Genomic DNA, 26,211 nt, shown 5'->3' with positions numbered 1-26,211 from the left:
ATGCCCAAGTCTGAAATGTTCCCATCTGTTTAGTGAATTAGTAGCGGAGCTTCCAGTTTTCTGTCTTCTGAAAGCAGTCTGGTTTTTATGCTACAGAACTGCTCTGGAATCAGCAGTGAGTAAAGAAGAGGGCTTTGCTTCAAAGTCTCACTCTAGTTATGAATCAAAAGGCTGATGTGGACAGGGGAATTTTAGTAGAAGAAGCTTTTACTCTGATTATTAATTTTAGAGTAAATTAACATGATCTTAAAAATACACAAAACCTCTTTCAGTTTGAAATGTTATTATTAATGTTGCTAATAATAATCTGTGTCAGATTTCTGACAATATGATATATACAGTATTTGGCCATAGAAACAGAAGGATAACCTTTCCCATCCTCTTTTTCCTCAAGACCTGCCATCTGGACTGTTTACCCTTACTTGTAGGTGGACCCTTACATGCTTGGATGGGGTACTGCAGTTTAGCAGATTATCATGCATCAGCTGATGTATAATAGATGCCTGAGCCTGTCTGTAATGGCTTCTGTGAGCGCTCCTTGCTGCTGGAAATGTTGACATTTTTGCATTAATCTTTCACTGTGGAGTATAGTAGGTAATTTTCTTTGCACTTGCTGCATATACGCTGAAATAATACCTGGTTAGGTACTGCAATTTAGCTGATGTGCCAAAAGATCTTATGCTATGTTAATATCCATGGCAGTGCAGGGAATCAGTGTTAAATACTGTAGCTTCACTGGTTTCATTGTAAATAAGCGCATTTATTCTCAAGGAAGTGCTGTCACCATTTTAAGAGCTTACAGTTAATTGTCTTCGTTTTTGGTTGTCTCCATTCTCTCAGAGATCTGTGATGCAATTTCCTCACTTGAGTGCTGACATTTGCAATTTTTCATTGTTTCTGAACTCCTTTCATCAGTTTTCATGCTTTTTCTTCACAGAGTTTGTTGTGGGGGAAGGCAGGAAGTTAGCTGCAAGCAGCTGGGAGAAGGGCAGGAAGAGGCGAGAGGGTATGTGTGGATCTTGTGAGAGAATGGCTCCAAGTTAGGTGACCGCTCAGGTGACTGCAGGAATAGTGGGGAGGGCACAGGATTCACCTGGTAGGTATCTAACATCGTACCAAGTCCCTTCCTGAGCTGCTGTACCTTTGAGTCCAAAACTCCAACCTCCTTTGGCACAAATCTATGTGTTCTACACAAAACCTCCAGAATGTACAAGATTTCCTCCCACTGACTTTCTGAGTTTGTCTGACTTTACTGAACGTAATTAAGAAAAACCTCCTGAGAAGATTTTTAAGGAATGGTGGAACCCTTTTTAACTTTTCTTATATGAAGGTTGGTAGCTTCCCAATGAGTAATCTCAAAGAGAACACATGACATTAATAGGTGAAGGGACAAAGTAATGTAATTGTGTGATTCTTTGTTGTGTTTTAAATCACATATTCTGTGTAGCCATCCACATCTGTGAATGTTTTGTAATTCCATTCCCTTAGCAGAACACCTGCAAGATGTCTAGATGTAAATGAAACCAAAATGTACTGCAGAACTCTGAGAAAAAATTATATATGATAACATTTCAGAGTTAAAATATTTATACAATTCAATATTTTTTCAAATGCAGTGTATTGTCTGTTTTGCTGTTGAAAAATGTAGGCAAAATAGGTCCCACTGAATGGTACCTGACTACAAATCAGATTATATAGTGTGGAGTGAATTTTAATCCAACTTGTAAAGATATGTTGGTTTAGACCATGTATTGCGGATGCATACAAGCAAAGTGTTCAAAAGATTTAATAATTAACAGTAGTTTTTTATTGGAGCACCAGTTGCCCCAGCTTGTAAATATTTTTCAGGCTGGGTTTCTATTTAGAATCAACTTGTTAGAAGTACAGTCTTTGAACTAAATAATTAATTTATTTTAATGCACCCTTTTCTTTTTGCCAGGTAGTTATTTGTGTATGTTGCACACCATAGGTAAGCTGTACTACATATATATCACAAATCACAATTGTAACCTGCATGTAACAGCATCAGTTGTTGATTACTTGCTGATTATTTAAATTGTCAAGCATTCTGACAGTTAAGGATGTATTTAATTCCATAATTAATGATCTTCTAAGTACTGCTACCTAACATTTGCCATTGATTTTAGGGAATGTCTGCACTGCTGTCCAGTTAGTGATAACAGTGTGCTTGCAGTAACATGGGTTCAAGCTGCCAAACACCTTCTGAGTCCAAGATAATCAGCACAGCTTGTTCTTTTCTGCTGTGCCTACTGGTCTCTGAGCTATTTGTTTTGAAGTAGCTGGTGTATTTTCTGCAGGTACTAGTCTTATTTCTGTTTTATAAAATCACTTTAGGAGTGCTCCCCTGAGGAAGCATTGCTTTCCTCTTTTTAACATTGTGCCCAGGAGAAATTGTTTGCTTTACTGAGCTATTGTCTACTTGGTGCATCTTAAGCAAGAGCATCAAGGAGTTTATCGTGCCTTTGGAGACAGCCTGCAAACAAAACAAAGCTTCATATAATTCCTAAGACCTTCAGCCTCCTCCTAACTAGAGTAGAATTAGAATGTACATGGAAAAAGAGAATTGAACATTACATAGATTTTGCTGGTAAGTGGCAAGATTGTTTTTAGTTTCTTGGGGAGCAGTCTCAGTAGGCTGAGAGGCTCTAAAATTGATGCTTTGAGATACAAATCACGAAAAGGCTCCTCATCTAGTGAGGAGAGGCTGGCAGCATTTTTTGGCTTGTGTTTTTGTTGTCTTGAATGTTTTGGTGGTTTTTCTCATTTGGATTTTTTAGCAGGAGTAGAATCTGGTGGTTTCAGGGTTGTTTTCCCTAGATGAGTGAATAATTCTCAGACCAATTAGTAGTATTTAAGATAAATTTTATCTTTTAAAAGCGTTGCTGTTTTGGACTATCGCAATATGCAAAAGCTACTACTGAGTAGAGTCTGTTGACGAGATTGTATTCATTGCTTCTAACCCTTCAAGCAAGCAATTTAGCACAGCACCACTGCAAGTCACACACCATCTCCCTATCAGTTTTTATATTTTGAATTATTTGCTTTGTACTTTGCTGGAAGTCAGTCATGGCAGCAGTGAACTGAAACAAATCTTGATTAAATGAAACAACAAACACTGCAGATTTAAAATCCAGAAATGGAATTGAAAAGATTAAAAATAGCTTCCAGTATAGTAACACAACTGTCTGTGCCACTTCACTATCTTTGAATGTAAAATCCTATGAAGCTGGAGTGAAAAAATGGGGTAAGAGCCTGCCAGTAATTCCTGATCCTTTTTACTAAGGACACAAAGGAGTTACATGGTATCACTTCACAGAGATGAGATTTAGCCTTCACCATTCTGACACATTCCCCTGTAAATTGGGAGTTTGGGGAATAAGAAGCAGCAGATCAAACCTAACTTTTAAAATCTGGACTTAAGCACACGTTTGTTTCATAACCTGCTTTGTACATGTTTTGCTTGGAGTTAGGCTCATGCAGTGTACTTAAATCCTCATCTAGGACAGAGCATTAAGCTTCTTGTGCAGTAGAAGTCAGGCTCACATTCTCATGTTTTGTGTGTGTTGCATTCAACTGCACACATAGAGTTCCTGAACTGTGCTTTGAACTCCAAAGAAACTTTGAAATGCATATTGCATTTTGGAAAACAACCTGTGTCAGGCATCTTAAATAGCTCTTCTTCATTGACTTATGTGCTTTGGGAATAACTATTTTGAGAAAGATGCACTAGGGCAAACCACATACCTAAATTTAAAAACCCCCAGCAGTCTAAAAATGTTCACTAGTATGGAGGCATGCATTTTTTGTCACAGACACAAGGCTCTGTTATTTGCTCCTGTCTCTTGTTCCTAAATGAGAAAAGCATTTGGGCCTTCAGTAGAGAAATACAAGACAGCAACTGGTTTAAAAACAGAAAGAGACTAATACGATTTAACAAGCCTTAATGTCAGGAGTTCAGTTTTCAGGCTGGCTTGCTTGTTTCTTTGTGGTTTCGGATTGGCAGCAGCCACCAAAATATTGTTTCATCTGCTTGAGTGCAGGTGTGAGGGCCACGTGGTAGTTGTGTAGGAGTGAGAGGTGGGGAGGGAAATGGCATGGAGCAAATTCCCAGCCAGGGAGGCCTGAACACAATTTAGGCAGCCCATGTCAATAAGCTGTGATGGACCTCTATGAGCCCGGGAAGGACCAGGTCAGGAACCTCCCTTCACATGGCTTTGATGAGAAAGTAGTCGCTGCTGTTGCGGTAAGACAGGTAGTCCTAGGATGAGTCAGAAACGGGGGAAGAATTCAACCCACAGGGTACGAGCCAATTTTCTGGAGAGAAACTGTTCCCAGTGCCTTGTACAGTGCAGTCAGAGAAAGGTGCTCTGTGCAGTAACGCAGAGCAGGCGGAGAGCAGAGTGCAGCGTGTGATGCAGCACTGCCTGCATCAGGACTGCAGCCCGAGTTTAAGCAGCTTTCTCAATACTCCTGTCTCTTTCTTGTTTTTGCAAAGTACTATTTTTAAGTCGTGTGAAGGACAGTGTTTATATTAGGTACAATCCACCTTTTGACTGAAAGTGTTGTAATTTTGCAGCAACAAAGACAGGAATTTACAGAGTGAGGTTGTGTGGCAACAAAACCTGTTTATTTCTATTGTTCTTTGGAACAAACGACTTATCTTGAGTTGCACATTTTCAGCAGTAAGCATTTATGTTGGTGAGCAGACCCCCTTTCTTTGTTCATATGTAGCAAGGGGAAGTGGCAGGAATGAAAAGCTAATTTTGCTCTTCAGTGAAGCAGGGAGGATCAGGGACAGTGCAGTGCTAAGCTGCTTCCCTGGTTCCTGTTTGGCAGGCCTGCTGCCGGGAGAATGGTGTAAAACAGCTCTCAGGGCAGTGTTCATCAGTTTTTCCTGAGCAAATGAATTCCGTGTTTTAACCAGTTGTTTCCGGACTGATAAGGTGGTGGAATAATAGGCAAAAAATCCAAGGGCCGCCCAGTCTGATGTTGCTGGAGTGTTTTCTCTGTTTTGACTGGAGTCTTTTGTATTGCCTGCAGGTGTTGCATCAGCCATGAGAAAAGGCAAAGTTTGGAGGTGTTAGTAAAAAAGTTCATGTTTACAGGCCAGGCTACTTTTCAAATGGAAAATTATGGAGAAAATCGGATGGGAGATAAGTTTCTAGGTTTCATTTCTAGTGAATTTATTAGGAAAACTGATCCAGATTTGTGAAGAGTCTCAACATCCCTATTGTAAGGTTTTTAAGGCTATGTGAAGTGTTTCTCAGATCTCTCTGTGTGTAGCACTCTTTCTAGGACTTTCAGAAACCTGCGAGAAGTGTTTCTCAGATCTCTCTCTGTGTGTAGCACTCTTTCTAGGACTTTCAGAAACCTGGAATGCATAGAATCAAAATACTTTTTTAATTTAAAAAGGGAGAATGCTTAGTTAGCAGTTATTTGAGTCCATGATCTTTGTTCATCAATTCAAATGAATTACTGAATTTGTATACAGCAATTGATAGTATTTTACAGCTTGTGAATAGAAGAGGGGTTGTATTACTGTACTTGGAATAAACTGTCATGTTCATACAATCATAGAATGTTTTAAGTTGGAAGGGACCTTAAGGTCATCTAGCTGCAAATTCCTGTTGTGGCTGGGACACCTTCCATAAAACCAGGTTTCTCAAAGCCCCATCCAACCTATATTTGAACACTGCCAAGGGTGTGGGGCTCAATTTCTCTGGTAAACCTATGCCAGTGTTTCACCACCCTTAAATAACCAGTAAAGATTTTCTTACTAGTATCTAATCTAAATCTGTTCTCTTTCAGTTCAAAGCCATTGCCCCACGTCATATCACTATGTGCCCTTGTGAAAAGTCCCTTTCCAGCTTTCCTTTGGGTTAATAAACTGTCATGTTCATACAATCATAGAATGTTTTAAGTTGGAAGGGACCTTAAGGTCATCTAGCTGCAAATTCCTGTTGTGGCTGGGACACCTTCCATAAAACCAGGTTTCTCAAAGCCCCATCCAACCTATATTTGAACACTGCCAAGGGTGTGGGGCTCAATTTCTCTGGTAAACCTATGCCAGTGTTTCACCACCCTTAAATAACCAGTAAAGATTTTCTTACTAGTATCTAATCTAAATCTGTTCTCTTTCAGTTCAAAGCCATTGCCCCATGTCATATCACTATGTGCCCTTGTGGAAAGTCCCTTTCCAGCTTTCCTTTGGGTTCCTTTTAGGTACTGAAAGACCACAGAATGATCTCCAGTATGGTGATCTACACCTATACACATTACAGGTGTACCTATATGTGGTTATAGGTACACCTGTGATGTGGTATTCCATAATGAGACAAAGTTGAATGGAGCTCGGAGCAGTCTGATCTAGTGCCAGGTGTCCCTGCCCATGACCAAGGGGTTGGAACTAGATGACTTTTAAGGTCCCTTCCAACCCAAGCCATTCTGTGATCCCTGGAGACTTCTCTTCTTCAGGCTGAACGACCCCAGCTGCCTTCATAGGGGAGGCGCTCCATCCCTCTGACCATCTTTGTGGCGCTTCTCTGAACTTCCTTCAACAGGGTTTGTGCCCTTCTTGGGGGCCCCAGAGCTGAATGCAGTACTCCAGGTGGGGTCTCACTGAAATGGAGTAGAGGGGGGAAATCACTTGCCTTGACCTTTTGGCCATGTCTGTTTTGATCCAGCCCAGGATGCAGTTGGCTTTCTGGGCTGCAAGTGCTTTTGGCTGGGTCATTTTGAACTAGCAGCACCCTCAAGTCATCTAGCAGCACCCTCAAGTCCTTCTCCTCGGGTCTGCTGTCATTCCCTTCTGACTGGTCTGTATTTGTCCATATTTTTTCTTCTATATATGAATCAGTGTCTGTCTTTGACAATGATATGTCACTATTGGCTTTAGTGCCTCTTTCCATTTACTAAAAATGGCATGTTCCATTTCAGAAGAGACTAAAAGTTGCAGTCATTAAAGTTGATACCAGTTTGGCTATTGCTTTTAATGGAAAGCAATAAACTGACAGTATTTCAATTTGTAATACTTTTCTTTGGAATATACTCTCTTTAATGTCAATAATTGTAATTCAGTTGTAAGTCCAACTGGCATTTTCTTGATATGCTGCCTGGTTTTTTTGTGGAATGACATTTTTGGTATTTTGTCTGGAGATACAGTAGGGTATTTTAGATCAGTTGTTGAGTTTTTCTCTGCTGTTGTCATTGGCAGTTCTGATTCAGTTGTTTCAAGGTTGTTGTTTCTGCCTATGAACTGAAGGAATAGGAATCTACAAGCATTTTTGGCTGTGAGTAGGTTGCAATATTGAGGTGCTTAAAGCCTCTCAGAGAACCTGTAGATAAGCTCCTGTTATAAATGATAGAAATTCTGTTGTGATCTACTGAAGTATTGCAAAGTGTTTTCTTTTCTAAAGCTCAGATTATTGGTCTTGCTGGAAGTCAGGTAGTTCTTTAGAAAAGACACTCCTATGCAGCATTTTAAAAAGTCCTGTTATCTGGCAGTACCATTTCTAGTGGAAAACTTCTGACTCATTTGGCTGGCTGCTCCACAGGTGTGCCTGTGCCAGTTCCTCAGGATCTTTTTTAGAATTTAGAATGTCTGAAAGCTGAGAACCTGAAAAAAATACTTTGCACTGATGGGATCATGGATCAGGTAGGCCTTTCAGATGGCTTTGTGCAGCTGCTCTTATGCTGAGAATTCCATAAGAAAGGGGGCGTTGGTTTTTTGTTTTTTGGGGTTTTTTAAGGTTCTATTTTAGTAAAACCCAGAAAGTTAGTTGTTAATGTATTTTTCTTCTTAACAGAGAAAGCTCAAAGCCACTAGGGAATACAGGAAACAAATCAGTAACTGTCTCCAGCCCTCTGTATTTTTAGAGGCAGGTCTTTGCATGCACACCTAGATTCAGACTGAGACAACTGTCTCAGGGACTTACTTTGTGGTAGCATATTTCCCTGGGAAACTTTTCCATCATTTCTGAGACATGGTTGTCTGCTCCCTGTTCTCCACTACTGTGTTGTAGTATCTTCCTCAGCTGCAGGTTTCTGAGGCTGTTCCATGGTTCTCATAGCCTCTGGTCTTTCAGATGTTCTCACTTTCTAATAGCTTGGTAGCTCTTCAGGAGATGGAACAGTCTCTGCCTTTTTTCAAGGGCCTCAGCATAATTACTTTTTTTTCAGAGATGGTAACCCAAATGCAGAACGTGCAATTTCTTGTGTCATATTTCTTAATAGAGAGAAATTATTTTTCTTTTTTCGAAGTTCAGTGGCTGAAAACAGGAGCTTCATTCTTGGGTCTTGCACTGCTGTTAAAACTTAGGGTTACTCAGTGCACATCACCTCTCTATTTCCATTTCAAGGCTATTAAGATGAGGGTAATAATCATGGTCAGAAAAGTTATTTCAGGTCTCTGAATGCAAGTTATTCTTTGAGTCTTTGCTCTTTCTCTTCTTTAAGAACTTGTTCCCAAGATAGTTAAGACCAATTCTATCAGGAGATCACCTTTTTAGGAAAGAGATCCTTTGAAATTTTGAATGGTTTTGCTCTGGATGTTCTACTAAATGCTGGGAGTCAAATCCATACCCTGTTGTGCCTGTTGCTGTGAATCAGTAATACCAACTTCAAGAGTCAGTAGAGTGCCATCTGGCATTTAGAAAGCCAGCTGGGCAACCTTTTTCTTGCAGAACTTGTTTCTGAAAAATTTCTTTGGCTGCATTTGGACTTCGCTTATTGACATCTTGTGTTTTCTTTCTTGCTGCATGATTCATGTAGTGGCAACACTGGCACTTTAGGTTGAAATTAGGAGGCAGAACGAGAATGAAGCAAGTATTTTTTTCCTTTTCAGCCGTATGGGCTTAAGGCCATATTTACTGTAATTTTATTCCAGTGAGACTGGGAGGGAGAAATGGACAGAGGTTAGGAAGAAGAAATCTGGGAGAGAACAGGTTGGTGTCCATAGGTGGAGCAATGAAAAACAAGGGAGAAGGCAGAGGCAGAAGGGCATGAAAGTTTTTCTCACTGCAAGGTTTGTTTTAAAATCAGAATTGGTGTTCTGAGGGTGTTTATTCAGCATCAGGAAGTTGTGATATATTATGGAGCTGCATGTTATCCTCATAATATATTTGCATTCTGTATCATTCAGTAAAGGGATGTGGTATATAGTGTGAGCATCTGTTCCAAGTTCAAGTACAGCATATGTGTGAAAAATGGTTTCTAAACTTTGTCTTCCTCAGGGTGATTCCTGAGATCAGTTACACAAGGCAATTAGAGTTAACTTCCTGAGCAAAAGGAAAGTATTAACAAAAAAAAAAAATCACTACCTGGATTTAAGCATGCACTTCTTGAGCATTGGTGTGGAAATGTACCTGCTAGCATTACTGGCATATTTTCTTCTGTTCCGTATAAACATTCTTGGGATGTTCAAAGCTAAGGCTGCCAAACTTCAGAGAGGTTTACTTTAGAGTGTACTCAGCTCAGATGATGAGAACGGGCCATTTATTTTGTGACCTATTTATAGCCATTAAACAAACCATGGCAAATGGATCTGCTTTGCTTAATTCACTGCAATTGGTGGACGATTAAGAAGCATACAAAATACATTCCTGAAAATAGGTATGTTTGTGTCTGATAGCCTGCAAATCTCTGTATACTACAAAATTGTGGTTTTTAAAATAAAAGCTGTTCATCTTGCAAGACAAAGAGTAGAAAGTACAATATTGCTCTTAATACTTAAGGCATTTATTAGATCACTCCTTTGGCAGACCAAAGTAGTTATCTAATAAATGACCAATTGGAGAGATTGGTTATTTCTACTATGAGTGATATATGATCCTGCTTGCAAATATCCAAAAATGATGTAAACATGAAAAAATGTAATTTTCAGTTCTGGTTAATTTTAATGATATGAGCAACATGTTTTGAGGGTTTTATGATGGTGTTTTGTTTTCCAGGTGTTCATAACATACTGAAAGAGTTGATGTGTTTTTCCCATAACAAACTATTTTTATATTCCCTGTGTTCCAAAGATGCTAACTGAAATTCTCTTTCTGCTTCTCAGGTTGTTTTTGAAGTGGTTACTTCAGGTCACTCTGGATATGTGGCTATTGATGAAGTGAAAGTTCTAGGACATCCATGTAGTAAGTACCTATCTTGTGTTGTAAAGCCAGATCCTCTAAAATAAATGTGCTGCTATGCTTTGATAAATGTAAGGAAATGTATCTTTGATAAAGATAAGGAAAATGTCAGAAAACAATGTCACTGCCAAAAGTACAGGCTGAGTATTTATATGAAATGTTGCTAAACATGGCATCATTGCACCTTATTGTCTTTAAAGACATCTCTGCTGTGTGCACCTTGTGTACAGCACTTAGCATGAGTCCCAAACTCAAACTGGACCATATGGCAGCTCCTTTAGAAAAAAAAATCACCAAATCATCATGATTCTGTGATTCTAAGATTTGTTGATGAGGTTTCTGTCTGCATCAAAAATTCAGTGCAACACAAGCTGAGACATTAGTGAGAGCAGATGAACAACACAGCAGCTGACTATATATATAATTATTTTTTTCAAGGATTAGAATGAAGAAAACTCAGCTGGCTGATGACTGAGGCTTTGCTAAGCAGGGTTACTCAGGGTACTTCTCAAGGTTCATGGCTCACTTTCTGCACTGTTTTACTTCTTCATGCTTCAGATAGATTTCTTTACTGTTAAGGATATTGTTTATATTATATGTTTATCCTTATTGTTATATCCTTAACATTTTATTTTTAAGGATATGTAATAATTAATTATTCTGAATTGTCAATTTAAACCTTGTAAATAAAGCTTTAATGTGGTAATCCAGACATAATTAAATAAAACATTACTTCACATGTATGCTGTTTGTTAAATAAGATGTGTTAAGATCATGCATGGAATAGTACAATGTGATCTTACTGACCAAATGACTCAGTGGGGAAGAAGACAGCAACTTCTGTGTGATTGTTCCTCTTATATCATATTGTGCTTGCATGCATTTGTTGAAACTTTTAAGTAAGAATTGTGAGTCCAAATAAAAAGTGCTCTATCAGTTAGTATCAAAGCACCTCGTAAAAATGGTTTTAGTGGTAATGGCAGGAAGAGACACATTTCTTCAAATAGAGAGACAGTTATGCAGAATCAGCACCCGTTATTTCTGAGTCACTTATTTCTAATAAACACTGCAGGCTCTCATGTTGTTAGAAACTATAGGTGCTTCTGCATTTCGAATTTATATCCTTGGTTCAGGTAGGATATGTCTGAAGCAGCGTTTTAGCGGCTTACTAATTTCTTTTTACATATCTTGAGAGGTTTTGATGTTTGCGTTTGTACCAATCAATTCCCAAAACCTGCAAATAATTCTTGTTCATGTGGAGACTGAGTTATAGCCCATAGCATGTAGAGTTCTAACACAACAGTATTGAAATGCAGAAGCTTTAATGAAAAGTTCTTTGATGAAGTAATTAAAATGTTAGAAATTAAGACATCAAACCAGTTAAATTGTCTAAAGAAAATTGAAAAAGTGTGAAAATTGAAGTAAAACTACTCTGTCTAAAACTTTGTAAAGCTCATGATGATATTCTTTCTATGTATTCCCAGAAAAATAGTTCTGGAATTATTAACTCTTCAAACAAAATTGAAATGGGAGAAATCTTTGATAGGCAGTTGCCTGGATAGTATGAACAAAGACCAAGCAGAAGACAGATTGTAGGCACACAGAAATTAAAGGAATGGGTTGTGGTAGATGGGCTGTGTGTGTGTGTGTTTGTTTGTATTTTAAAACCCAATGCTCTTCTCCACTTAGGCCATACTTGGTAATTCAGGAAAGCTAGTTTTTTAGAATTTAATAAGACCCAGGAAACAGTAAACTTGAAGGAGCTAAAAGCAGGTTTAAAAAAAAAAAGTGACAGGTGAGAAATGGGGACAATAATAAAGAATTTGACTGGATTTTCTGACATTAATAGTTTCATTGGCAAAAAAGTGGAAAATTTTGGCTTAAACTCGGTCTGCCTTAATTGGGAAATCTTTTCAGAAGAAAAGGTTGTATGTGTAATAAATTTGCCATAGGGATAGTTACAAAAAATATTTTATCCCCTATTTAGATATTAATTGGACCTATTTTATTCCATCTCTTCCTTCTTATGGTGTCTTGCACTGGATATTTAGCAACTTTTTCATGAAGCTATCTATTTATAAATTACTTAAAAAATACAGTTTCTCCCAGTCATAAGGATTAAGAAAATATCATCAATATTTAAGTGGTTGTAATGCTCTGCTAGAAAACAGATGTTTAGTTTGCCAGTGTACTGCTAGTACTAAGATTTTCATGTTGAAGAGCAATGTTCAGAGCTTGGTTTATCTATTAGTATAGACAGTGCAAGAAGTCTGCTTGGCTGCAGTAGGATTTGAGTAGGTTTGGGAATATTGTGCTTTAAATGATAGGTTTCTGTGTCAAATATCTATATTTTTCTACGTTACATGCTTGACTCTAGTAAAACAAAAATGCACACACTGTCTTTTTTACTTCAGTGGCTATAATTCTTTGAATATCAGTTTCATTCATTAGCCTACTTGTATATGCAAAATACGCATTGATACGGAGAATATGTGGTTTTTTTTGGGTTTTTCCTGCAGTGCTGTTGAGAAGCATTGTGCTTAAAGAATCGTTTCATTCATTAGCCTACTTGTAGGTATATTGCTTTAGTTTTTACTGAGATTGTTTTCTCTTTCTAAATGAAAAATACGCATTGATATGGAGAATGTGGTTTTTTTTGGGTTTTTCCTGCAGTGCTGTTGAGAAGCATTGTGCTTAAAGAATGCAGCTGTAGTTGGTGAGGAGTGTTGTGTTAGTATTGTACCTGTTTGGTGGGCTGCGTTTCTAAAGGATCTCTTCTATAGACAGTGTAATTGGTTAAGAAGAAAAACCTGTTCCCCTGGCCATTATTTCTTACTGGCTTGTCTAGTTGGTAGGGCAAGCATCTAATAGGTTTGTCTTCAAAACATTATTGGTTTCCAATATGATCTTTTTTTTAATAGATGGTTATTACATGAGGGATGCTGAGCTAAGATAGTTTACACAGCAGGAGCAATTACACAGCACCATTCTGCTCTTTCCAAGCCGTGGAAGTAAACCAACCTGGAATCTGATGTGTGGTGAATGACCTGAACCTTTTAAAGCAGAACTATTTCATTTGTTTGGTGTATTTTTTATAGCTAGTACTTTGGTCTTGCATGACTTTAACACTTGTATCTTGTCCAACAGCAAAAACTCCCCATTTCTTGCGCCTTCAGAGTGTGGAAGTCAATGCAGGACAGTTTGCTACTTTTCAGTGCACTGCCAATGGTGGAACAGACTCAAGTGACAGACTCTGGTTACAGGTAATTTCTTTTTTTCCTAATGCCCTGATATCTGGAGAGAGGAGAGAGTCTGAAAGGAATATAAAAAAACATGAAAAATTATGGTCTGTCAATTTCATCAATATTAGATTTTATAGTGCCTCTGAACTGCTCCATGGTAGGTGTTCTTTAGTAGAAAGTGCTACTGGGAGATTTTCTTGCCTTGTTTCAGTGGAATACCTTACTAAAAATAAAGGTACTGTTTTCCTTACATGTGGCAATCATGAGTAAAGGCTAAATCCCCAAGGAAGAATGGATTTCTTACAGTGACTGTGCTGACTAACTGCAACATTTACGCATAATGGTTTTCTTGGCTTACCTCTATCTCCGTACAGTATTTTCAGCTAAAATTCCATTCTTACAGTTTAGGCGTAGAGAAGACCGTGTATAACAGTCAAATCTGACCTTCTGTATTACAGAGCCAAAGAATCTTACTTGTATTCATTAGGTCCATTGTCTTTTACTGAATTGGTAATGTAGTGCTTCTAGATGGGTGTCAGATCTTGATTTAAAGTCTGCCTCCAAATAATTTTCTTTAGTAAAGATAGTGTTCCCTTATTCATATGTGTAGCCTGGTATCAAAAATATGCTTTTTTTGCTTGTTCTCTTTCAATAATGGGGTGCAAGTTTTATGGCTCTCTGGCTGCCAGTATTACACAGTTGTTCCCTACAGCAAGCAATAGTGTTTGTATAGCAGCCTCCAGATTCCTGTGATTTCCATACATGAAAACCAACATGCCAGAACTGAGACTTTGAGAGAAGGAAGTAAGGACAATCAAAATAAGTGAAACAATGTCTGAGAAGTTCAGTCAGACAAAGTGGAGAAAGAGGGATAGGTTAAAATGCCAGTGGTAACAGATGGGACTTAGAAATGAAATTCTCTATTTGTGCTTTTAAACAGATTCGGGCTTTTACTGTAGTTAACCTTTTCCATTGCATTTGCATTTTGTAAATTATTTAAGTGTATCAGGTTAAACAACCAAGTAGTTAAAAAAATCTAATACCAAAAAAATTGAAATCACTTGGAATACAAAGCCTCATATTTATCTGTATATGAATGATGAATTGCTATGTCTGTTCAGAAAGAGCCTGATCAAATACATTGAAGCAATGAAGATCTCCTTTGGTTTTATTTGGTATTTCCAACCTCTTGCTGATACAAGGCTGATATTTCTCTAGTGCTTCAGCACCTTAAAGACAGTATTCACTGTTGAAATGGTAGAATTAGACTCCTGTTTTTCTGAAGCCACCAAGGTTTTTTGAAAGAATTATTTTTCTAGTCATGAAAGGGTTTAGCTTGTATGGGAAAATAACAGGTTGCTATTTCATCAGTTACATACTTTCTAGAACCTTTGAACTTCAATGTTATGCTCTATTGTAAAACTGAAGGTAAAATTGAATAAAAAGGAAATCCTCATTCCATTCAGTTTTTCCAAATGTTTCAGGACAGTATAATTTCACCTTTATTTTTTTTCACAGAATTCAGGACGCTCAGACATTCTTTAGCAGAATGTAATTTCTTTATTGTAGAAATTACCCTTCAAGACTATGTGATATAAAACTATTTTATTAACAGCATAGCAATTCCAAAATATCTGAGCTTAGTTGAGTTGATTCCGTGTTTATACATGATTGTGACATTTTTTTTTTTTCCCTACATGAAGCATAAGAAAGTAGCGACAGACTTTTAAAGGAATTCTGTCTTCCTACAAGGCCACTTTTTATTTATTCTGCCTGTACAGCTATTGGTCCCCCTGGTAATCAGCCTAAGGTTGTGCAAATTCCAGGTGTGACTTTGCATAAGAATATTTCACAAGTTGACAGGATCTCCTGGATAGCTTGGATTTATTTTTGCACTTGTTTGCCAGTTTCCACAGATATCTGCTGCAACTTGGAGTAAGACTGATCAAGCAGTACTCCATGTGTGGGGTGCTGCAGAGCGAGGCTATGAGAGAACAGCTCCCTACAGAGCCAGCTGTATTTTAGTGCACCAGGCCATTACTGGGTAACAGATCCCAGCCCTTGCAGCTGTCCATTCATACCTGACTCCCTGGTTTTGTGGTTTGATGTTGAGAAATTGTGTATGTGCCCTGTGTATGACACTGCTGCAGGACTGTGAGTGCAAGTGCAGCTCTCAGTAACAGCTGTCAGAAAACATGGAGACATGGCATCTTCTACATCATATGACTGGTTAAATGGATGTTGAAGATCCTTGTGTTCCCAGCAGCACTAAACCCAATATTCATCTACAAAACATCTTAATAAAAGACATTCTTATATACACTAGAGCCGGAATAAAATGAACTCCATTCCCTGGGAACATTTATGCTAGCACTCAGGTAAGAGGTATTCATGCTTTAGTGGTACTAAAAACAAATAATGCAATCTCTATGATATGCTTAGTTTGTTCACCAGTAAGACTAAGCCTTTTCTACTATCCTTCTGGTGGTCTGTTTCATTACACCTATAAAATCTTAAGGGTACATAATAGTAAATAAATAAATAAAGTTGAGTGATATTATCAGGGGCTTTTCAGCATTTCTGCCATGTAAGTCATATCAGGAGACATAATCTGTTTGGATTTGACAATTTCAGAATACCATGAGATAATTTGCTCCCAAATGGTTTCCAGTACCTGTCATTTTTTTTTAGGTTCATGTTGTTAGTCTGAAGTGCAGGTAAATTGCCAGGATGAAATCACCTACCCACTGAATTCAGTGACATTTCTGCAGTTTCTAGTACTGGCAGGATTTCACTACTGTACTTCTGCCTCTTTTATTTAGTACCTCTCTGCTTCTATGCAGCAGAGTTCAAGTTTAGAGGTACACATTTATCTGATGAACAAATTCTTTATTTTTTACAGTCGTCTGGACTGTGAGGGTAAATGTTCTTTAAAACAAATGAAAAGTTGTGAGTTGGTTCATTATTTCAGTCTCCATTTCTTCCCTAAGTATTTGCTGGAAACAGCATACATGTTATAAGTCTAGTGATGTCCAGGCCTTGAAGCAGTCCTAAGTGAAATCCATAAATCATACTTCACTTGCCTCACTTTTTTTCTTTCTCTTTTCAAGTCTTTCTCACTCTTATTCCCTATGGAACATGAAGTCTGTTAATTTATGGAGTATTGTGGAACTTTCTACAATTGAAAGGGCCTGGAGGGAATCACAATTCATATGTTAGCTGCCCAAATTAGACCACTGAGGCATGAAATTTGTTTCATGATGCTGTGATCAGTATTTACTCCTTTGGGAAAGGGAAGACAGAAAGCTGTTTACCTACTGCATAGTGCAGAAAAACATTTTTTCTCATTCCACTAGGCAGCCATACTCCCTAGTTCATGAGCTATGATCACAAGCTTGTCAGATAATCTGACAGCAAATTGTGGGTATTTTCAGTGATACTATTTCAGGTTAAATTCAAATTAAAGGACTCAAGAAAACCACATAGTATCATACAAGTTTGTTTTTGTCGTTGCAGTGAGTGTCTCATTAATAAGGTCATCGGCTAGATTATATGTTTATGAATTCATGTCTTCACTAGTTTATGTTCTTAATGTAAACATACCTTAAAAATAAATCTGAATTTCTACAATTAAAAGATGTGTCTAATCTGCTTACATTTTATTTTTTACAACTGTGAACAACACAGGTTATTGCCATTACGGGATGACTGTTTCTCTCCTGTTGGATGGTTGAGCAAAAATGTCATTCCTGTGCTCCTTACTGTGCTCCCACTGTTGGAAAGAAATGAACAGGTGCAACACTCAACCGTTAATGGTCAAATGAAAGCAGCTGAGACAGTCTTCTAAAAAGCCTGTTAGTGTCCAGTAAATTGGCATAGGAAACACAAATCTGAATTATAGGAGAGAGGGTGTAGAAATCCTTTTCGGAAGCAATCTGCTTTTGGTTCATCATATTGGCTTGCAAGGAATTGACTTGGTTTTTCTTAGCTTCTGAGGCCTGTCTCCATCTCTTCATTTTCCCATCCTCATCTGCTGCTCCTCATTATTTGCAGTGGGTTAGTTCAGTTGCCTCTGAGTGCTGCTTATTCTTAGAATGAGCTACAGTATGATTTATGGGAAATTGCTGTCTAATCATACCCAGATATAATGAAATTCCATTTTAATATCAAACACAATCTTTTGCTATTGCAATTGCATTTTTCAGACATGTGCTTTGACTCAATGTGAGTAGCCTTTCTTGAGCGAGGTTCCTCAAAGAATGGAAAGCTATAGCTGATAAAAAAGAGAGGTCATCACTTCACTGCAGTAATTTATTTTTCCTGGTGTTATTCTAAAACATGGGTGAAATGTAAATAGTTACTTTAAATTGTAATTGTCAGGCACATAAATTGTATTGCAGAAATAGAGAATTAAAAGTAGAAATTTGAAGGTGAGCAGATAACAATAGAATCTCAGGGATTTGATAGATGTTAGGGATATGTCTGACAGCTGTAGTAAGCAGCATCATCAGATTTACCGGTAGCAAGAGACTAATGGATATTTTTTGATACAAGGGGAGAGGGTGAAATCTTTCATGCCTTGGTTTATGCATGCAGGATGTGTACTACTTCATTTGTAGCCAGGAAACTAAGAACACTATCACTTCAATGGTCAATCTCTCTTCTACCTTATGTAAATACTTTATTTTCTGGATTTGGCTTTTCTTTTCGTCTTTCTTGAAAGCTGCCTTTCACTTTATTCAGTGTATTTTTTTTTCTTTTTGTATCCTCAGTAATCTTTGGCTAAAGGTGTGAAGACTATTAAAGATTTTATTCATCTATGTACAAAACTCCCTGTATGCATTATTTATTACTTTTTCAGAGGAAGAGACATAGTCCTGTGTCAGAGGGAGTTCTGGAAAGCAAATTGTTTTTCTCAGGAATACAAACATACCCAAATGACAGATATCAAAAACATCCTTGTAAGAATGTAGAACAAGTGAAATTACTCTTTGCAGATGATGAAAATCAAGTAGATTTATAGGATATACAAAATTGTCTGTGCATGCATGTGCTTGTTTATGTAAATAGCACACAGTAACCCAGAAGGTGAGTGAAGTTCTGGACTTGCTTAAGAATTTTTTGTTGTGCTGTATACTCTCTTAGACCTTCCCGTAATTACAATTTTTATTGCCAAGTTTTGAAGCACTTGAGGAAAAAAATGTTTTGGCCATTTTGGTAATGAAGCAGTAATTTAACTGTTAAATCATACACGTCTTATAACTTGTTAACACAAACAGGTGGAACTGTTAATGTGGTAGGCCTAAAGATGTTCTTTTGAACATTGAAGTATTTGCTGTTTGTTGAGTAGGTGCATTTGTGTACTACAGGAGTGCACAAGACCATTTTTCCACCTGCTCATCAATAGTTCAGTCTTCCAAGACTTGTCAAACCACCTTGAGCACTACAAATTGTCTAGAGTCCATTGCCTTGAGAAGAGCTTTAATGCTATCAGTCAGCTAAAGATTTTGCCAAGATTGCATGCATCCTGAAACATGTGCATCCTGATGTGTTTTTAGCGGATAACCTGAGATGTTTTTACTGTTAGAAGAACAATTAATGTCCTATAGGAAGGGACACTATACATTACTGCATAGGTGAAAGTTAAATATTTTTCTTTTTTAAAATTTATTATTGATTTATTTATTATTTGGTGATTATTTATTGTTGGTGATTATTTATTATTATTTCCAGGTTTTGGAATGTTAATTTCTTTGTGTCCCCCTCACCACTCATGTATAATTAGTGAACTTTTTTGCAGTATATATTCTGTCTATTTTCTATTCCATTAATTGTCATTAATCAGTTTTAGGTTTTTTTCAGTAATTGCACAGTAACTTTACTATATGGCAGAAAAATGGCTATGAAGAACAGAGGAGGCTTGTGATATGTATTGTATTTGTGTTAGCCAGTGTCTAAGGAGCTGTGATCTTTGGTGAACCCTTTTCACTCTTTATCTGCCTTATATGTGAATCGTCTGATGCATATAATACACTTTTTTACATTCTTGTCTGAATATAGATTTTACTGATGCTTCTCTGATGCTAAGATTTCTCTTACTGTATCTTTAATATTTAGTGATACCAGGGAGTAGAAGGAATTAATTAATTGTGGACTGTTAATGATAAATCCCAGTGAACATATGCAAGAAACAAAATCTCATCCTGAAATTGATCTATCTATGAAGTGTTTTGACTTCAGTGTGGTTTGGAGGTGGCAGAAAACTTTGAGTCTAGTGATCTAATTAGTAAGCTGTGTGCAGCTGAATGTGTGTGGAGTGTGGTGGGAATGTCCATGAAAGGTGGCTTTCCCCCTTGGACACCAAGTTTTCTGTTATAGTTTAGCTTCAGCAGCACTAAGTGGTACAGCAGGTGCTGTGTATTCTTCCCTTGTATAGTGAGCAGTGAAAGGCACAGCTGGAAAAGGTAAAATGCCTGGTGGTGCAGCAGCTACTCTGAATCTGTAGCCTTCCATGACTTGTATGACATGGTGCCCTGTAACAGTGGAGCCAGAATTAAGCCTTATATTCTCTCCTGGAGAAACACTGAAGAAGTCTGGCCAGCAAAGCTGCTCTACAGGCTATGCCTCCCAATCCACCCAGACTGGGATGCACGGCACAAAAAAGACAAGTGTTAGTAACCATGAAGAAATGTCAGTGAATTTTGTTATTAATACTAAAATAATTTGGATAGGGGTAGGTGGAAGAATAGACGTCACTTCTGTCATTGTGTACCAGCCCCATCATTCCTAAATGGTGTGGAAGTGTTACCCAAAATAGTTGAATTCTGGTAAAAATACTTAACTGAAAGTTGAGAAGCTTTATGTTACGACATTACTCAAAAATCCTTGAATCAGAAACTCTTCAGGTCAATAAGCACAACAGACCATGATGCCAAAAAAGAAACTTAAGGGGATGTAAGCAAATTTGATTATTTTATTAAAAAACCAAAAACTCTAAGCAACCCTTGATGCACTAGGAAAAAAGTAGCATAGATAGAGGGAAGATGTGCTTTCCTCTGCAGTGGTGCTGGTCATCCATCAGGTTGGAAGGAGTGATAATGGGTGATGTTCTCCAAAGGCCTTCCTTCATCGCCTGTTTAGCAGGGGTGGAGTCTGCTCTGCCAAGAGTGTGCTTGTGACACTGAAATATGTATTTAATGTATACCAAACTGTTCCTGCTTATGAAGGCATGGTGGGCTCTGATTTTTTTTAATAGTGGCATTAAAGTTTGAAAAAGCATTTTTATCACAAAAATATTGTCCCTCATCTCCTCTCTCTTTGATAATCTCCAGTGTTGAAAAGAGATTTGAGAGAAGTAAATCTGAAACATTCATGAACTGTAGAAATTTTGCTTTTAGAGCTACACTGTAAACTCTGTTAAACCCACTGGGACTTTCATTATGGACAACAGTGCAAAACTTTAAAAGATCTGGGAAAAGCTTGGGAAAGTTCCTTTTGCAAGTTACCTGAATAATTAGTGGATTTTGATCTTCTGCATTTGCATATTATATCTGTAGTGTCAGAAGTACTGTGCAAGAGAGTTATTATTTTTGTATTACAAGGATGATACAAAACTTGAACTCTGGACAAAATACTTGTGGTTACAGGTAGTAATGGTTCTTGGTTCTTCTTCCTTTTCTCTCTGTTTTTGATATGTATCTCAGGTATTCAGCAGCTACCAAATATTAATGAATTGACTACATACATTGATTTGCAGAAAATTTGCTTGTTTACTGACAATTATGGATATAAGTCAGAGGGGATACACATAAACCTTTCCCTTCCTCCATCCCCACATATATATGTGTTCTCATTTGATGAAGGGACTCATAAAAAAACTTGTTCTGGGATTGCCTTTTTATCAGCCAAACCTTTTTGGAAATTCGTCTGATTTAAAAAATGAAGCAGCCCTAGTGTTCACTTTTCAGGAAAGTTATTGTGATGTGTTAGTCTTCCAGTTATTCTAGAGTGTTAAATAATAAAATGGTGATTAGCGGACCTAAGATGATGAAACAGCTGACCTGTGCCATGGAGGGCTGGTTAAGTTCAGCTTTCCTTTCAAGAGTGCAGGATGTTGGCCTGTTCCTGGATCCTGAGGACTGCCTTGATATGAAGCACCGTTCAGCAGCACTAGAATCACTTTAGGACATGCAAGAATTAGGGAGCTGATGAAATAAATTCAGTATGTTTTGTGTGCCATGCTGGCCCTTTGGGGGGAAGAAACAACGACCTATACCATGAATAATGTAGGTAAAATGTGTAAACTTACTGCTGGGAGGAAGGTACCTTGTTGAAATTGGAGTTGAGGAGAGGCTTTTTTTTTTTTTTAAGTAAAGAATAAAGGCTGTTGAAGCTCTTTTGAGGCAAGGAGAACCATAGTAAAGTTTAAATTAAGTCCAAGGAGAACATGATGGGAAGGAAACAGACTACTGGGGAAGGTGAGTGTTGGCGGTGGGAGCTGTTAAACTGTGGCTTGATTACTGTGACTGTCTCAGTAATTAAGACTGAAACACCCCCAGCCAGACCCCATTATATCAGCTCCCTTGTTATATGAACCAACTTGTGCCTTCATCCTTCATTTCTACTGATTATTGCTGCTGTGGTTGTCTTTATTCACAAATTGCACTGTCAGTATTGGGAGGTTTATTACAGCTTTCTTTTCTGCCTCTGTTTTCACCATTCATTCCTCCAATTTGGAAGAATCTCTCCAGGAGGCAGTAGCTGAGCCCCTAATGATTTGTCATCCTCAAACTTGTGTGTGTGTCTTTCTTGGCTGCTTCTTCCTGACCTGCTTGGTAGGACTCAGTGTTGCTTTGGCTTTGCCTGCTGTTCTGCTCGTTTTAAACTTCAGAATAGACTTCAGGCTGGCCCCAGAACTTTCATGTTGGAGTTTTTCCTTCCCATGCTGCCTTTCTTCCCAACATTAACACTTCTGCAGTGAAGGGAATGCGGGGCATGAGTGCACTGGGTTTTAAGTCTCCTGTTATGTAGTTGCATAGAAAAGGCAGAAAAAGACCAGCATTACTGTGCTTTGTAGGGAATGTACCAATGAAAATTAAGCTAATGAACTCTGCTTCCTCATTTTCTCCTCACCACTTCGCTCCTTTCTAGCCCTTCCATAAACCTGGCATCTGCAGAAGCCCCAGAGTATTTAAGTTCCTATATATGTTCTCTTCAGTTTTTAGCAAGGCATTCGTACTAGCTCTTGGAATTTTAAATAGAAATAGAAGGATGGTGAGAAATACTAAGTGTTGTGTACTAGAAAGGATTAAAATACAGTAGGGCTGTGAATTCAACAAAATGCATACTAGATACATGGATCATTGCCGTAATTTTTATCCAAAGTATTAAATCCCCTGTTAGATAGATATTTGCTGGTACTTTGTTTTTTCCAGATGTTTCTGAGGCTGTAGTTTCCTACAATTCATTTTATTTTCTATTGTGTGCTATTAAAAATGAATGGAAAGAAGATTTGGGATTTTACATATTTTGTGAGCACTGGCAAATTGTTTGACGAGATAAACTGTTCTTAGCTGCTTTGGAGTTTAAAGAAAAAATAAGAAATAGACTGAAAGGAGTTTAGTTTTTGGGTTGAGTTTTCTTAGTTATAAAATGTCTTTGTAATGATACCAGATTTTCTCCTGTTAGAGTGATACAAAATAATTTCAGTATACGAATAGAGAGTAACTGCTTTGGTTAAATTACACTGAGTTTAATGACTCCAGAAAATGCATTGTCTTTGTTTACTTTGTGTTTGTAACTGTGTCTTCAGATAGATGTCAGTGCTTAATATTTGATGTGACTACTTGATGTGTAACTTAAATAATATTTTACAGTACTACCTGACAGCTCCAGCCAGTATTTAGGTTTAGTCGTAATAAACAGGGACTTCTGGAGGCCTGTATGATTTGAAGAAAAGGCTCAGTTATCATACATTACATTAATGAAAGGAGAAGCCTTTCTTGAAAGGTAAAATAATAATAACTTGCTCGAATGCCCATTAGTTACACCTGTAGAGTGCAATTCCATCTCATTGCAGAATAATTCCAAATAGGACAATAATAATCTTTTTCCATCATGGCCTTATTACTTGAATGAAATATAGTTGTTAACTTGGACAGATGGAATAAATACAGGATCATCACAGGATGTGTGATGGCTCTAATCTAGACTGGCAAACAGTTGTCTTGGTTATGAACACGAATCTAGAAATTCAGAGGTAACCATCTTAGTTACTGGAATTATATGAACTCTGCAGAGCAATTTTCCTGAGGTATTAATTACTATTTGATTTAGATTTTATACATATTTTAAACAAAAATTGCTTCTAGCCTTGCTGGTTTTATTTGAGATCCCGCTGGTATAACTCTAATCTCGATTTTATACATGTGCATATTTGGAAGTGGGATAATGCAAACCCTTTCTTCTGTTAAAAGTATGAAAAGCTGCCTAATCTACCCATATGGACAGAGGGTACCTGATACTCCCTTTTAACTCTCTCATCTCAAAATTGTTGATACATGCCTTGAGAGCGATTATCACAGGTAGTGCTGGATGTAACATCCCAGAAGTTCAATGCCTTTGAATTGCTGCTACATTTTTATTAAAAGTATTTCTGAAAGGTTTAATATATAGATTGTTGCTACTAAATTGCTGTTCATTTAAAAGACTTAGAGTTAGTTTATTGCCTAGAAGAGCCAGTAAGTGTAATTTAAATAACTATAATCTATTTCTTTTCATTCTAACTTGCCTAAAATGGAAAAATAATGTGCATTTTCAAGTGCTTTTAGCTGTCTGTATATGCATTTAATAATGTTGGCACTAGGAATATAGGTTTTTCAAGCTGTGTAACTCCTGAAGTTAAATTAAGCTTATTTTTTTATATCCCTATATATTAAATAACTTGTTGTTTAATAGAAAATTTATTCTTATGAGTGACTTACCAGTTACATATTTTCGTTAGTTGGCTTAAGTAGCATTTTTTTACTATGTATTTGGTGTTTTTTGAAAGCTTTTTCTGAGCATTTGAAAATGCCCATGTTCCTCAGCAGCCAATGGAATCTGTTACTCTCATTTTTGGATCTCGCTATTTATTCTGTGACCATAGCCCTTGTGTTCTAAGGAGGTGAGATAGCTCTGCCCTGGGGACGTGGCCTTTGTAGTCCGAGCAGGTCTAACATTAAATGATTATGGCAGCTTCCTCTTTGTAAAGAATGAAGTATCCTGTTCACACAGTTCTCCAAGTCCCAGGGGCAGGAAAAGCTAACAGCCCTAATCAGTAGTAAAGCCTCAGACTTTTGTGACACAAATCGGGGCTAAAGTAAAGAAAGTTAAAAGAACCATCTTTATTTTTGAATTGTATTTAAAGAAACCAAACAAAACAAAAAAAGCCCCACCCAGAAAACAGGATACTACAAATTTGCTCTAACAACCTGTGCTATTAGGTCTTAATACCAGTACTGTAGTGTTATATTGTAAATCATGAATTTTATCCTCCTTTCTGGAATGGGATTAGTAAATTACGGACTTGTCATTTTATTTGTTTATTTTTCAATAAAATATCATGTATTTGGGAAAACTCAGACTTTCATGTAAAAAGTGAGACTTTGCAAGACCTACTGGTAAATTGCAGAATATCAAAAAACACAAGATGAAAGTTTTAATGACTATATCTAGTAAAACAGCATATCATAATCAAACTCTTATTTGTGGGAGTTCAGATTCTTGCATTAGTGAGTGATGAAAACTTACTTTTTAATAGTTCTTGGTAAAGAAATTGTAGCAGCATGTGCTAGTATGTTTAATAAACAAATTTTCATTTGATATGTTATTTTTAGCCATTCTAAATGAAATTGCTGTTGGCAGTCAGCACTGGGAGCTTGTAATTTATCATGCAGTGAGCTGAAATGGGCCTGTTACACACTGGAAAAAAGATACCATACCTGGGTAACTTACTGAAGTCATTGCAGTAAGTCAGGGGAAACAAAATGTGAATCACAAATAAAGGGAGTGAAGCTGGATATGTGGGTGCTGCTATAACAGAATCGATTCTGTGTTCATATATTGAATTGTAAATAGCATTTTTTCAAACTAAAAATAGTCTCCTGACATGTGTCCACTGCTAAAGTAAGAGTTTGGGAGAAGTTGTAGGTGTGGGATTATTTTTTTTAAAACATTTTCTGCGCAGCCTTTGTATCTGTCTTCTGCAATGCCTATGGATTGAACTTTTCTTATAGTTGAGTTCATTACCTTCATTACTGTTCCTTTATGCTTAGGCTTAAATCAATTAGGCAGCTCTCCTACTCATTTGCTGTCATCCCAGAAGGGAGGGAAAACTTGCTCTCTTGGGCTGGATTTTTTCTTGTGGAACGTAAAGCAATTATGTTTCTTTGTCTGTTACAGATACCATATTTTCCTTGAATATATTTCTCCCCAAAGAGACTAAAGAAAAAAAAATGGGCTTTTTTCTTCTGCCTTGAGTTCTAGTAAAAAAATGTCATGCTACTGATTCTGTGGGACTGTGTGAGTTGTAACATGTAATTAGACACTCTACACTTTGCCTCCATGAGTTTGCAATGTTCAAGAGAAGTCAGGCAAGATAATCTTTATTGATAATAATCTCCTGTATATTTTACAGCTTTGTTATAGTAATAATAATAAAGGCTTTTTTTTCCAGAGCTCTTTCATGAATTTTGAAGCCACCATTAATAACCTTTTCTCACCTGGATTTTGGTAGAGGGAAAATATGCTCAAATCCTCTGTGGAGCCAAGTAGAGTTA

General features: G+C 37.4%; 1 protein-coding gene across 8 annotated transcripts in view; it reads left to right on the top strand.

The window, feature by feature from the left end:
• The window catches only part of PTPRM (protein tyrosine phosphatase receptor type M), a 437,865-nt gene that overhangs the window by 136,762 nt on the left and 274,892 nt on the right, over positions 1–26,211 (top strand). For all 8 annotated transcript variants that reach the window (XM_041477609.1, XM_041477608.1, XM_041477613.1 and 5 more), the window contains exons 4-5: positions 10,076–10,154; positions 13,299–13,414. In XM_041477609.1, the coding sequence (XP_041333543.1) occupies positions 10,076–10,154; positions 13,299–13,414 (195 nt within the window). The remainder of the gene's footprint in view (positions 1–10,075; positions 10,155–13,298; positions 13,415–26,211) is intronic.

Source organism: Pyrgilauda ruficollis, unplaced genomic scaffold, assembly GCF_017590135.1.
Source record: "Pyrgilauda ruficollis isolate IOZ18807 unplaced genomic scaffold, ASM1759013v1 scaffold41, whole genome shotgun sequence".
Classification (NCBI taxonomy): domain Eukaryota; kingdom Metazoa; phylum Chordata; class Aves; order Passeriformes; family Passeridae; genus Pyrgilauda; species Pyrgilauda ruficollis.
Note: the sequence above shows the minus strand (reverse complement) of the source record. Positions and strands in the feature narration are given on the sequence as shown.